General features: G+C 40.6%; 1 protein-coding gene across 1 annotated transcript; it reads right to left on the reverse strand.

Annotated features, from left to right (window-relative positions):
• Window positions 1-8,617: 8,617 nt before the first annotated feature.
• Window positions 8,618-11,984, reverse strand: LOC145875673 (NLR family CARD domain-containing protein 3-like). The gene is made up of 2 exons (XM_082971511.1): window positions 10,158-11,984; window positions 8,618-9,925 (listed from the first exon to the last, which is right to left on the reverse strand). Exons 1-2 carry the CDS (start codon window positions 11,546-11,548, stop codon window positions 9,736-9,738), a joined length of 1,581 nt encoding a protein of 526 aa, XP_082827637.1. The 5' UTR covers window positions 11,549-11,984; the 3' UTR covers window positions 8,618-9,735.
• Window positions 11,985-13,619: the final 1,635 nt, after the last annotated feature.

A 13,619-nucleotide genomic window follows, 5' to 3' on the forward strand; every position in this document is an offset into this window, starting at 1 on the left:
TACCAATAACAGAGGCCACAACAAAACATGCTAACCTCTCACCATTACCAATAACAGAGGCTACAACAAAACATGCTAACCTCTCACCATTACCAATAACAGAGGCCACAACAAAACATGCTAACCTCTCACCATTACCAATAACAGAGGCTACAACAAAACATGCTAACCTCTCACCATTACCAATAACAGAGACTACAACAAAACATGCTAACCTCTCACCATTACCAATAACAGAGACTACAACAAAACATGCTAATCTCTCACCATTACCAATAACAGAGGTTACAACAAAACATGCTAACCTCTCAGCATTACCAATAACAGAGGCTACAACAAAACATGCTAACCTCTCACCATTACCAAAAACAGAGACTACAACAAAACATGCTAACCTCTCACCATTACCAATAACAGAGGCTACAACAAAACATGCTAACCTCTCACCATTACCAATAACAGAGGCTACAACAAAACATGCTAACCTCTCAGCATTACCAATAACAGAGGCTACAACAAAACATGCTAACCTCTCACCATTACCAATAACAGAGGCTACAACAAAACATGCTAACCTCTCACCATTACCAATAACAGAGACTACAACAAAACATGCTAACCTCTCACCATTACCAATAACAGAGGCTACAACAAAACATGCTAACCTCTCACCATTACCAATACGAGAGGCTACAACAAAACATGCTAACCTCTCAGCATTACCAATAACAGAGGCTACAACAAAACATGCTAACCTCTCAGCATTACCAATAACAGAGGCTACAACAAAACATGCTAACCTCTCACCATTACCAATAACAGAGACTACAACAAAACATGCTAACCTCTCACCATTACCAATAACAGAGGCTACAACAAAACATGCTAACCTCTCACCATTACGAGAGGCTACAACAAAACATGCTAACCTCTCACCATTACCAATAACAGAGGCTACAACAAAACATGCTGACCTCTCACCATTACCAATACGAGTGGCTACAACAAAACATGCTAACCTCTCACCATTACCAATAACAGAGGCTACAACAAAACATGCTAACCTCTCACCATTACCAATAACAGAGGCTACCACAAAACATGCTAACCTCTCACCATTACCAATAACAGAGACTACAACAAAACATGCTAACCTCTCACCATTACCAATTTATTTATTTGTTTCACCTTTATTTAACCTCTATGGGACCGGCGGGACGAATTCGTCCCACCTACGTAACAGCCACTGCCAGCCTGTGGCGCGATTTTCAAAATCTTCAAAATCCTATTACTTCAATTTCTCAAACATATGACTATTTTACAGCCATTTAAAGATAAGACTCTCGTTAATCTAACCACACTGTCCGATTTCAAAAAGGCTTTACAACGAAAGCAAAACATTAGATTATGTCAGCAGAGTACCAAGCCAGAAATAATCAGACACCCATTTTTCAAGCCAGCATATAATGTCACCAAAACCCAGAAGACAGCTAAATGCAGCACTCACCTTTGATGATCTTCATCAGATGACAACCCTAGGACATTATGTTATACAATACATGCATGTTTTGTTCAATCAAGTTCATATTTATATCAAAAACCAGCTTTTTACATTAGCATGTGACGTTCAGAACTAGCATACCCCCCGCAAACTTACGGGGAATTCGCTAACATTTTACTAAATTACTCACGATAAACGTTCACAAAAAGCATAACAATTATTTTAAGAATTATAGATACAGACCTCCTCTATGCACTCGATATGTCCGATTTTAAAATAGCTTTTTGGTGAAAGCACATTTTGCAATATTCTAAGTACATAGCCCAGGCATCACGGGCTCGCTATTTAGACACCCGGCAAGTTTAGCACTCACCATAATCATATTTACTATTATAAAAATGTCATTACCTTTTGTTGTCTTCGTCAGAATGCACACCCAGGACGTGTTCTTCAATAACAAATGTTGGTTTGGTCCAAAATAATCCATCGTTATATCCGAATAGCGGCGTTTTGTTCGTGCGTTCCAGACACTATCCGAAATAGTAAAGAAGTGTCGCGCGCTTGGCGCAATTCCTGACAATAAAATTCAAAGTATTCCATTGCCGTACGTCGAAGCATGTCAACCGCTGTTTAAAATCAATTTTTACGTCATTTTTCTCGTAGAAAAGCGATAATATTCCGACAGGGAATCTCCTTTTCGGCAAACAGAGGAAAAAATCCCAAAGGCGGGGGCGGTCGGGGTCACGCGCATAAGCTAGTGTCTCTTGATGGGCCACTTGAGAAAGGCGATAATGTGTTTCAGCCTGGGGCTGGAATGACGACATTCTCTTTTTTCCCGGGCTCTGAGAGCCTATGGAAGACGTGGGAAGTGTCACGTTAGAGCAGAGATCCTTAGTAAATGATAGAGATGGCAAAGAAGTTCCAGAAATGGTCAGACAGGCCACTTCCTGTAAAGGAATCTCTCAGGTTTTGACCTGCCATTTGAGTTCTGTTATACTCACAGACACCATTCAAACAGTTTTAGAAAATTTAGGGTGTTTTCTATCCATATGTAATAAGTATATGCATATTCTAGTTACTGAGTAGGAGTGGTAACCAGATTAAATCGGGTATGTTTTTTATCCAGCCGTGTCAATGCTGCCCCCTAGCCCTAACAGGTTAACCAGGTAGGCAAGTTGAGAACAAGTTCTCATTTACAATTGCGACCTGGCCAAGATAAAGCAAAGCAGTTCGACACATATAACAACACAGAGTAACACATGGAGTTAAACAAATGTAACCCTCTCACCAGGCTTGAATATGACTTTCACAATATTAACATATGTAGAGTATCTCAGCAGCATGGGATGTTAGGTGAGAAGGACATCTCCAATAAGAATTCCTATTGTAAACTATCTAGGGTTATGACAATAGGGTATTAACTTCAGATGAAATGATTATAGGTTTCTGTTATTGAATCAGGATAAACCATCCCATGCATTAAATTGAAACAATTAATGACTCCACCAAGGCAACATACATAACGTTCCATATGTGTATTAAAACATTTTCAAACACAAATACATGTTCAGACACAACATCAAAAGAAAAAAAAAAAAAAATAAACCCCAATGAGTCGTGCACAACCCGTGTCCAAATTAAGCACCTCACATTGTGGTTACTCACGACTTGGTAGATATTCCCTCAGCGAAGTATGGCAGTTCCATGCAGGTTTCCTCACCAAGTCCAAGGCAGCACAGCTACCCATGCAGACAGTACTCCTTAGCCGTAACCGATATCCCCATGGCAACACGAAGTCGTTAAGCTTCCCAAGCAATTATCTCCCGGTGTCACACGATGCTAGGCTAACCTCTAGCTGGCTAATACCTCCACGACGAGACGGTAGCTTCAGTCTTTACTAAGTTTTAACAAAATTATAACAACTCTTTTATTAAATAAAATATGTATTTCCCTTCATGTCTTAGTAGCTATGGGTTTTGTTGTAGTTCTGTCGTCTTCTTTTATAATTTTTCTTCACCAACCGTCCTGAGGTAAAACGTCCATCCTTTCATCAACGTCTTTTTCCCTCCCGTTAACCAGGTCAACTCCCATTGGCCACAACTTAACAAGCGACCTTATTGCTCAAAACGGAAACTTCAAAGTAAAACAAACTATTCACTTATACATTAAATAAATATTTCTTCAAAAAGCATAATGCATTAACAACATTACAGTTTAGGAGCAATTCAATCATCTTTTAAATATAAAACCAATTAATTATAACAAATAAACTCAATACTTGGTTCAAACAAGAGTATTACACAAACATACAGTCAATAATACAGTAGAAAATAAGTCTATATACAATGTGAGCAAATGAAGTGAAATAAGGGAGGTAAAGGCAAAAAAAGGCCATGGTGGCAAAGTAAATACAATATAGCAAGTAAAACACTGGAATGGTAGATATGCAGTGGAAGAAAGTGCAAAGTAGAAATAATGGGGTGCAAAGGAGCTAAATAAATAAATACAGTAGGGGAAGAAGTAGTTGGGCTAAATTATAGATGGGCTATGTACAGGTGCAGTAATCTGTGAGCTGCTCTGACAGCTGGTGCTTAAAGCTAGTGAGGGAGATAAGTGTTTTGAGTTTTAGAGATTTTTGTAGTTCGTTCCAGTCATTGGCAGCAGAGAACTGGAAGAAGAGGCGGCCGAAGGAGGAATTGGCTTTGGGGGTGACCAGGGAGATATACCTGCTGGAGCGCGTGCTACAGGTGGGTGCTGCTATGGTGACCAGTGAGCGGAGATAAGGGGGGACTTTACCTAGCAGGGTCTTGTAGATGACCTGGAGCCAGTGGGTTTAGCGACGAGTATGAAGCGAGGGCCAGACAACGAGAGCGTACAGGTCGCAGTGGTGGGTAGTACAGTGGGGGAAAAAAGTATTTGATCCCCTGCTGATTTTGTACGTTTGCCCACTGACAAAGAAATGATCAGTCTATAATTTTAATGGTAGGTTTATTTGAACAGTGAGAGACAGAATAACAGCAAAAAAATCAAGAAAAACGCATGTCAAAAATGTTATACAATTATTTGCATTTTAATGAGGGAAATGAGTATTTGACCCCTCTGCAAAACATGACTTATTACTTGGTGGCAAAACCCTTTCTTGTAGTTGGCCACCAGGTTTGCACACATCTCGGGAGGGATTTTGTCCCACTCCTCTTTGCAGATCTTCTCCAAGTCATTAAGGTTTCGAGGCTGACGTTTGGCAACTCGAACCTTCAGCTCCCTGCACAGATTTTCTATGGGATTAAGGTCTGGAGACTGGCTAGGCCACTCCAGGACCTTAATGTGCTTCTTCTTGAGCCACTCCTTTGTTGCCTTGGCCGTGTGTTTTGGGTCATTGTCATGCTGGAATACCCATCCACAACCCATTTTCAATGCCCTGGCTGAGGGAAGGAGGTTCTCACCCAAGATTTGACGTTACATGGCCCCGTCTATTGTCCCTTTGATGCAGTGAAGTTGTCCTGTCCCCTTAGCAGAAAAACACCCCCAAAGCATAATGTTTCCACCTCCATGTTTGACGGTGGAGATGGTGTTCTTGGGGTCATAGGCAGCAATCCTCCTCCTCCAAACACTGCGAGTTGAGTTGATGTCAAAGAGCTCCATTTTGGTCTCATCTGACCACAACATTTTCACCAGTTGTCCTCTGAATCATTCAGATGTTCATTGGCAAACTTCAGACGGGCATGTATATGTGCTTTCTTGAGCAGGGGGACCTTGCGGGCGCTGCAGGATTTCCGTCCTAGTGTGTTACCAATTGTTTTCTTCGTGACTGTGGTCCCAGCTGCCTTAAGATCATTGACAAGATCCTCCCGTGGAGTTCTGGGCTGATTCCTCACCGTTCTCATGATCATTGCAACTCCACGAGGTGAGATCTTGCATGGAGCCCCAGGCCGAGGGATATTGAAAGTTCTTTTGTGTTTCTTCCATTTGCGAATAATCGCACCAAATGTTGTCACCTTCTCACCAAGCTGCTTGGCGATGGTCGTGTAGCCCATTCCAGCCTTGTGTAGGTCTACAATCTTGTCCCTGACATCCTTGGAGAGCTCTTTGGTCTTGGCCATGGTGGAGAGTTTGGAATCTGATTGATTGATTGCTTCTGTGGACAGGTGTCTTTTTTTAAGTTGCGGTTAGGAGCACTCCCTTTAAGAGTGTGCTCCTAATCTCAGCTCGTTACCTGTATAAAAGACACCTGGGAGCCAGAAATCTGTCGTGTCATTGGGGTACCATTAAACTGAAGACATGTTTATCAATTAACTCCCTGTAATTATTATCACACGATTAAACTGATTAATCGTTTAATTGTAATTAACTCGGAGATCGAGGCACCAAGGAGAATATTCAGATTACAAAGCTATAATTTTCCTAATATAACTTTCCTCTACTATAATATTATAGTATAGGCCGATTATCTTCTGGTTTAAATGGTGTATTTTACCTCGAGTCCAGTCTCATTCCAAACATCGTAAATTGTTGTATCTGCACGAACCCAGTCTTTACTAAAATCATCCATACATCAATTGTCTTAAAATCATTTATTTACTACACTAAGTAATTAACAGAAAACATACAAACAGTAATTATCGTCACAAAGGATTGGTATAGTAATGTGCCCTAATGGCTAACAGGCATGGCTGGTCTGTTAGACAATGGGTCATAAACGGTCAGCTGAGAATGTACACAGAGTTCATTAATATTAACAATTGACAATTGAAGGCTCACTCATTCGGGAACAATTGCAATCAATATATATTTACGCTCATGTGTCGTCGTCGGGATCCTTGTTCGAGCGTCGTTCTGTGGAGAGTTTTGTCTCTCTCTCTCTCTCGGTTAGAATGGATCTTTCAAAGCGACATTCATTAATGTTGTTATAGAATGGATGTTTCGTTGGTCTTCGCGTTCGATGATATAATTTACTTAGCTGCAGACTAATAATTAATATCAAAGACTTGTTCTTATTCTGTCGGTATCAATAATCTAAAAGTTAACCACATGGTATGGTTCACTTTCAGTAAAGGAATTGGATGGTAAAACCTATTGGCCATGGAGTGGAGGCCTGGTCTGAAGAAATGTAAATCAGGGTGGGTTTTATAGTGACCCTTGAACAGGCTTGTGAAATGACGCCTGGTCCTGTCTGTGTCCCTTGGGGGGCGTGCCGATGGCTGAGTGAAGCTTGGTACAGAAATCCAATTCTATCACATTAACATCAGTACATAGCATCTCAATGTATTACAAATAGCTTTATCCTTATTAATACATTTTATACAACCATTATGATGCAAGTCTTAACCTGTTTAGGATAGGGGGCAGTATTGACACGGCTGGATAAAAAACATACCCGATTTAATCTGGTTACCACTCCTACCCAGTAACTAGAATATGCATATACTTATTACATATGGATAGAAAACACCCTAAATTTTCTAAAACTGTTTGAATGGTGTCTGTGAGTATAACAGAACTCAAATGGCAGGTCAAAACCTGAGAGATTCCTTTACAGGAAGTGGCCTGTCTGACCATTTGTTGAACTTCTTTTCCATCTCTATCATTTACTAAGGAATCTCTGCTCTAACGTGACACTTCCCACGTCGTCCATAGGCGCTCAGAGCCCGGGAAAAAACAGAATGTCGTCATTCCAGCCCCAGGCTGAAACACATTATCGCCTTTCTCAAGTGGCCGATCAAGGGACATTGGGCTTAGGCGCGTGACCCGACCGCCCCCGCCTTTGGGATTTTTTCCTCTGTTTGCCGAAAAGGAGATTCCCTGTCGGAATATTATCGCTTTTCTACGAGAAAAATGTCGTAAAAATTTATTTTAAACAGCGGTTGACATGCTTCGAAGTACGGTAATGGAATATTTAGAATTTTATTGTCACGAATTGCGCCATGCGCGCGACACTTCTTTACTATTTCGGATAGTGTCTGGAACGCACGAACAAAACGCCGCTATTCGGATATAACGATGGATTATTTTGGACCAAACCAACATTTGTTATTGAAGTAGCAGTCCTGGGTGTGCATTCTGACGAAGACAACAAAAGGTAATCAAACTTTTATAATAGTAAATATGATTATGGTGAGTGCTAAACTTGCCGGGTGTCTAAATAGCGAGCCCGTGATGCCTGGGCTATGTACTTAGAATATTGCAAAATGTGCTTTCACCAAAAAGCTATTTTAAAATCGGACATATCGAGTGCATAGAGGAGGTCTGTATCTATAATTCTTAAAATAATTGTTATGCTTTTTGTGAACGTTTATCGTGAGTAATTTAGTAAAATGTTAGCGAATTCCCCGGAAGTTTGCGGGGGGTATGCTAGTTCTGAACGTCACATGCTAATGTAAAAAGCTGGTTTTTGATATAAATATGAACTTGATTGAACAAAACATGCATGTATTGTATAACATAATGTCCTAGGGTTGTCATCTGATGAAGATCATCAAAGGTGAGTGCTGCATTTAGCTGTCTTCTGGGTTTTGGTGACATTATATGCTGGCTTGAAAAATGGGTGTCTGATTATTTCTGGCTTGGTACTCTGCTGACATAATCTAATGTTTTGCTTTCGTTGTAAAGCCTTTTTGAAATCGGACAGTGTGGTTAGATTAACGAGAGTCTTGTCTTTAAATAGCTGTAAAATAGTCATATGTTTGAGAAATTGAAGTAATAGGATTTTTAAGGTTTTGAAAATCGCGCCACAGGCTGCCAGTGGCTGTTACGTAGGTGGGACGAATTCGTCCCGCCTAGCCCAGAGAGGTTAAGCTGAGGCTATTATATAAACAGTTTTATGGTAATATGGCTATATTGTCTCTTCTGAGTATCACAAAATTGTACCAAGCGGACCAGTTCGTAGCTGGATTCTTCACCAATCTTCCATACCTTCTCCAGAACACAAATGTCGCTTGGCTCCCCAATTCTGTGAGTTGGAAGAATTTCCTGTGTCTCTCTATGGGCCATGTGGCCAGAGACTCCTCTTAGAGTTTTTACAACCCTTTCACACAGGGCCTGGGTGGTTGGGAAGGTAGGTTGGGGGATGGTACAAAGGGGAGGGGGTCAACTGTCCTTCCTGTACCCGAAGAGGCCAACGTCATGACAAATCTTTCTGATTGAGACAAAACGGATGGCACTGTGATAGACTGCATCTAATTTATTGAGTAGGGTATTGGAGGCTATTTTGTAAATGACATCGCCGAAGTCGAGGATCGGTAGGATGGTCAGTTTTATAAGGGTATGTTTGCAGCATGAGTGAAGGATGCTATGTTGCGAAATAGGAAGCCAATTCTAGATTTAATTTTGGATTGGAGATGTTTAATATAAGTCTGGAAGGAGAGTTTACAGTCTAACCAGACACCTAGGTATTTGTAGTTGTCCACATATTCTAAGTCAGAACCGTCCAGAGTAGTGATGCTGAACAGGCAGGCAGGTGCAGGCAGCGATCGGTTGAAGAGCATGCATTTAGTTTTACTTGTATTTAAGAGCAGTTGGAGGCCACGGAAGGAGAGCTGTATGGCATTGAAGCTCGTCTAGAGGTTAGTTAACACAGTGTCCAAAGAAGGGCCAGAAGTATACAGAATAACACCAATAACAGAGGGGGTCTGATCTTTGTGCCTCTGTAAATTTCTCATTCATCATCATTAATGATTCATTCCTGATTATTCATAATCATGGTAGCATCCACATGAATGTAGAAGTGTTCAGAAACATGTTCTATTCTTACTGACAATACAAGTGAAGTGACTCCAAAATGACAGGACATTATTCACCATTCAGTTTCTATTAGGAAAAACATCATCCAAAACACAACCAAGACAAACTGCAAATGCATTCAACAGGTTTGTAGAATCACAATTGATGTAATCACTGCAGGCATGGATCATGGGACTAAATACTAAACTTATGAAAACTTTAATACAATATAAGTGAATTTGTCCGAATATGTACAACTTTTTCAAATGGGAGAACTAAATACATAAAGTGCTTTCCTTTCTTAACAGTAACACAGCTATGTATGAAAATACCCTAAAATAAAAGGTGACATTCTGTACTGTCACCTAATATGAAACATTCTATCTCAAATCCAAAATGCTGGATCATAGCACCACATTTAAAACTGTAAGCTTCACTGTCCAAACACATATGGTGTGGACTATGTGTGCCTGGTAAACACATGTGGATCTGGTGAACAGTTATCACTTGTTGACCAACTACAGGAATACTGACCTCAGCGTCTCCAGTTTACAGTGTGGATCCTCCAGTCCAGCAGAGAGCAGCTTCACTCCTGAATCCTTCAGGTCATTGTTACTCAGGTCCAGCTCTCTCAGGTGTGAGGGGTTTGACTTCAGAGCTGAGACCAGAGAAGCACAGCCTTTCTTTGTGACTCCACAGCCTGACAGCCTGCAACGAGATCATCATGACTTCACAAACACACTGGTAATTTAACACCAGTAGTGTAGAAGGACAAGGGTAGATGCATTTGGTTCATATTCCCAAACAACACATAGATTCATCTTCCATCAATGCATTTATTCAATATGTTTTTCAATATACATATTATAATACATATTTTTCTCCAAACATAATATTTCTTCCTGATGAATACTTCTTATATGTCATTTTATTTACTCACAGAGCAGCTCTGGAGGCTTTGACCACTGGCAGCAGCCTCAGAAGAGTTTCCTCTGATCTGGAGAATTTCTTCAGGTCAAACACATCCAGCTCCTTTTCTGAAGTCAGCAATACAAAGGCCAGAGCTGACCACTGTGCAGGTGACAGGTTGGGTTCTGAGAGACTTCCTGATCTCAGGTAGCTTTGGATCTCCTCCACTAGAGAATGGTCATTCAGTTCATTCAGACAGTGGAACAGATTGATGCTCCTCTCTGGAGAGAGATTCTCCCTGATCTTCTTCTTGATGTACTTGACTGTTTCTTCATGGCTCTGTGAGCTGCTTCTTGTCTTTGTAAGTAGACCTCGTAAGTGCTTCTGATTGGACTCCAGTGAGAGGCCCAGAAGGAAGCGGAGGAACAGGTCCAGGTTTCCTGTCTCACTTTGTAAGGCTTTATCCACAGCACTCTTGTAGACAGTAACTTCAGTAACTTCAGGCTTGTCTCTGAACAGCGAGAAAACGTATCTGAACATTGATTGAGGTTCATCCATTAGATTCTCATTGTTGTTGATGAATGAGAGGAACACATATACAGCAGCCAGAAACTCCTGAATGCTCAGATGAACAAAGCAGTACACCTTGTTCTGGTACAGCCCACATTCCTCTTTAAAGAGCTGTGTGCACAATCCTGAGTACACTGAGGCTTCATTGACATCAATGCCAGCCTCTTTCAGGTCTTTTTCATAGAAAATCAGATTGCCCTTCACTAGCTGTTGAAAAGCCAGTTTTCCCAGTGACAGAATGCTCTCTTTATTCCAGTGTGGACCTGTCTCTTCTTTCCCAAGATACTTTTCATTCTTCTGTTTGGTATGAAACACCACAAGGTGTGTGTACATCTCAGTCAGAGTCTTGGGCATCTCTTCTCTCTTATGTTCCAGCATGTGTTCGAGGACTGTTGCAGAAATCCAACAGAAGACTGGAATGTGGCACATGATGTGGAGGCTCCTTGATGTCTTTATGTGTGAGATGATTCTGCTGGCCAGGTCCTCATCACTGAATCTCTTCCTGAAGTACTCCTCCTTCTGTGGGTCATTGAACCCTCGTACCTCTGTCACCTGGTCAACACACCCTGAAGGGATCTTATTGGCTGCTGCAGGTCGGGTAGTTATCCAGAGGAGAGCAGAGGGAAGCAGATTTCCCTTGATGAGATTTGTCAGCAGAACATCCACTGAGGTTGACTCTGTGACGTCACAACAGATCTTGTTCTTCTGGAAGTCTAGGGGCAGTCGGCACTCATCCAGAAGATCAAAGACGAACAGAACTTTGTACTTGTCGTAGTTGGAGATTCTTGATTGTTTTGTTTCCATTGAGAAGTGATTGAGAAGTTCAATCAAAGTGTTTTTGTCCCCTTTCATCAAATTCAGCTCCCGAAAAGGGAATGAAAATACAAATTGGACATCCTGATTTGCTTTTCCTTCAGCCCAGTCCAGAATGAACTTCTGCACAGAGACTGTTTTTCCAATGCCAGCGACTCCCTTTGTCAGCACAGTTCTGATAAGTTTGTCTTGTCCAGTTAAGGGTTTGAAGATGTCGTTACATTTGACTGCAGTCTCTGGTCTTGCTTGTTTCCTGGTTGTTGTCTCAATCTGTCTCAGCTCATGTTCATTATTGACCTCTCCTGTTCCTCCCTCTGTGATGTAGAGCTCTGTGTAGATCTTATTGAGAAGTGTTGGGTTTCCTTGTTTAGCGATCCCCTCAAATACACATTGAAACTTCTTCTTTAGATTAGATTTGAGTTCACGTTGGCAAATCACAGCAAGCTCATCTGAATAAAGAAATACCACAGAGGATATTAATATTACATCTGTTTTCATGCCTACAGTATTGTAGGACTGTTATAAAGTTTAAATTATAATAATTTCTTCTCTTAACTGATTGTATAAATGTTTCCATTATGTTATTATTGGTATTATTGATGATATTATTAGTGTTGTCCCTCCCTCCTCTCTCTCTCTCTTTCCCTCTCTAATTGTCTCTCTGTCCTCTGTCTCTCCTCTTCTCTCTCTCTAAATTAATCACCACAACACATCCCTGCTGCTACTTGATGAGGTCACTAGGTGTTGTGTTAAGGCTGCTACAATATCATTGTGTTTCACAGCTACTTTAGCTACAGCTTTTAAATGTTATAAAACAGCATTCAACATGAGGCAGACAGATCTTACATTTCTCCAGTGTGTCAGCAAGCTCCTTCTGGTTCATTTTCCTCAGGACGTGCAGTGTGATCTTCAGAGCCCCCTCTCTGGCACTGCTCTCCTGCTTCTCATCTTCAGCATCCACCACTTCCTCATCCTGCTTCTGACTCTCAAAGCCTTCTGGGAGTTCTGGACTAAGAATCCTCTTGAACATCTTCAGCTCGTTCTTCACAAATGTCATCATTTTCTCTTCAAGCATCTGAAATAAATAAAGTAAATAAGTTAAGCAAGAGAAGAAATGCTTTCTCATTAACACAATAATGAATGATTGACAGAACAACTTTACTTGAGGTAAACAAAAACAAATGTTCATAACAGGATCACATACACTGAATATAGAGTCCAGGTCTGTTTGATGACTCTGGGAAGACTGACCACTGAGAATCTCTGACTCTGATCTCTCCTGTTGGTTTCTGTGGACAAAACATGAGATTACATCTCCTCATCCAGGGAGTACACACACACACACACACACACACACACACACACACACACACACACACAAACAGGGAGGGAATGTTGTGTTTGTTTAATATTGTTTAAGGACTATGAAAATTGAAAAAATAAATGTGAAAATGTGAGAGGAGAAATGACTAGAGACAGTGTTGTTTAACTCACTGACCATGACCCATGAGTTCTTCTTACCTTTGTTCAGTAGAAAAGTCTCCCTCTCTAAAGTATATTGGTTTATCCATAGACCGATCACTCTTCATGGATATTGATTAAATAAATTATGAAAGAGATTGATGTGTTTTTTCACTATCTAATCATGGTATAGGGTTGTTCAATGACAGACATGTATTTGTTTAAAATCTATCACTTGATGGTTTCATTTCAGAGAGACAAATGTTTTTTTTGCAAAATGCTATGTATCTGCCTCACTCTCAGAGAAATCAGTAGTACTGCTAGGTTTAACACAGTAATAATATATATCTGCATCACTCTCAGAGAAATCAGTAGTACTGCTAGGTTTAATACAGTAATAATATATATCTGCCTCACTCTCAGAGAAATCAGTAGTACTGCTAGGTTTTACACAGTAATAATATATATCTGCCTCACTCTCAGAGAAATCAGTATTACTGCTAGGTTTTATACAGTAATAATATATATCTGCCTCTCGGAGAAATCAGTAGTACTGCTAGGTTTAATACAGTAATAATATATATCTGCCTCTCAGAGAAATCAGTAGTAGTGCTAGGTTTAATACAGTAATAATATATATCTGCCTCTC

Source organism: Salmo salar, unplaced genomic scaffold (genome assembly GCF_965601325.2).
Source record: "Salmo salar unplaced genomic scaffold, fSalSal1 ptg000306l, whole genome shotgun sequence".
Classification (NCBI taxonomy): Eukaryota; Metazoa; Chordata; class Actinopteri; order Salmoniformes; family Salmonidae; genus Salmo; species Salmo salar.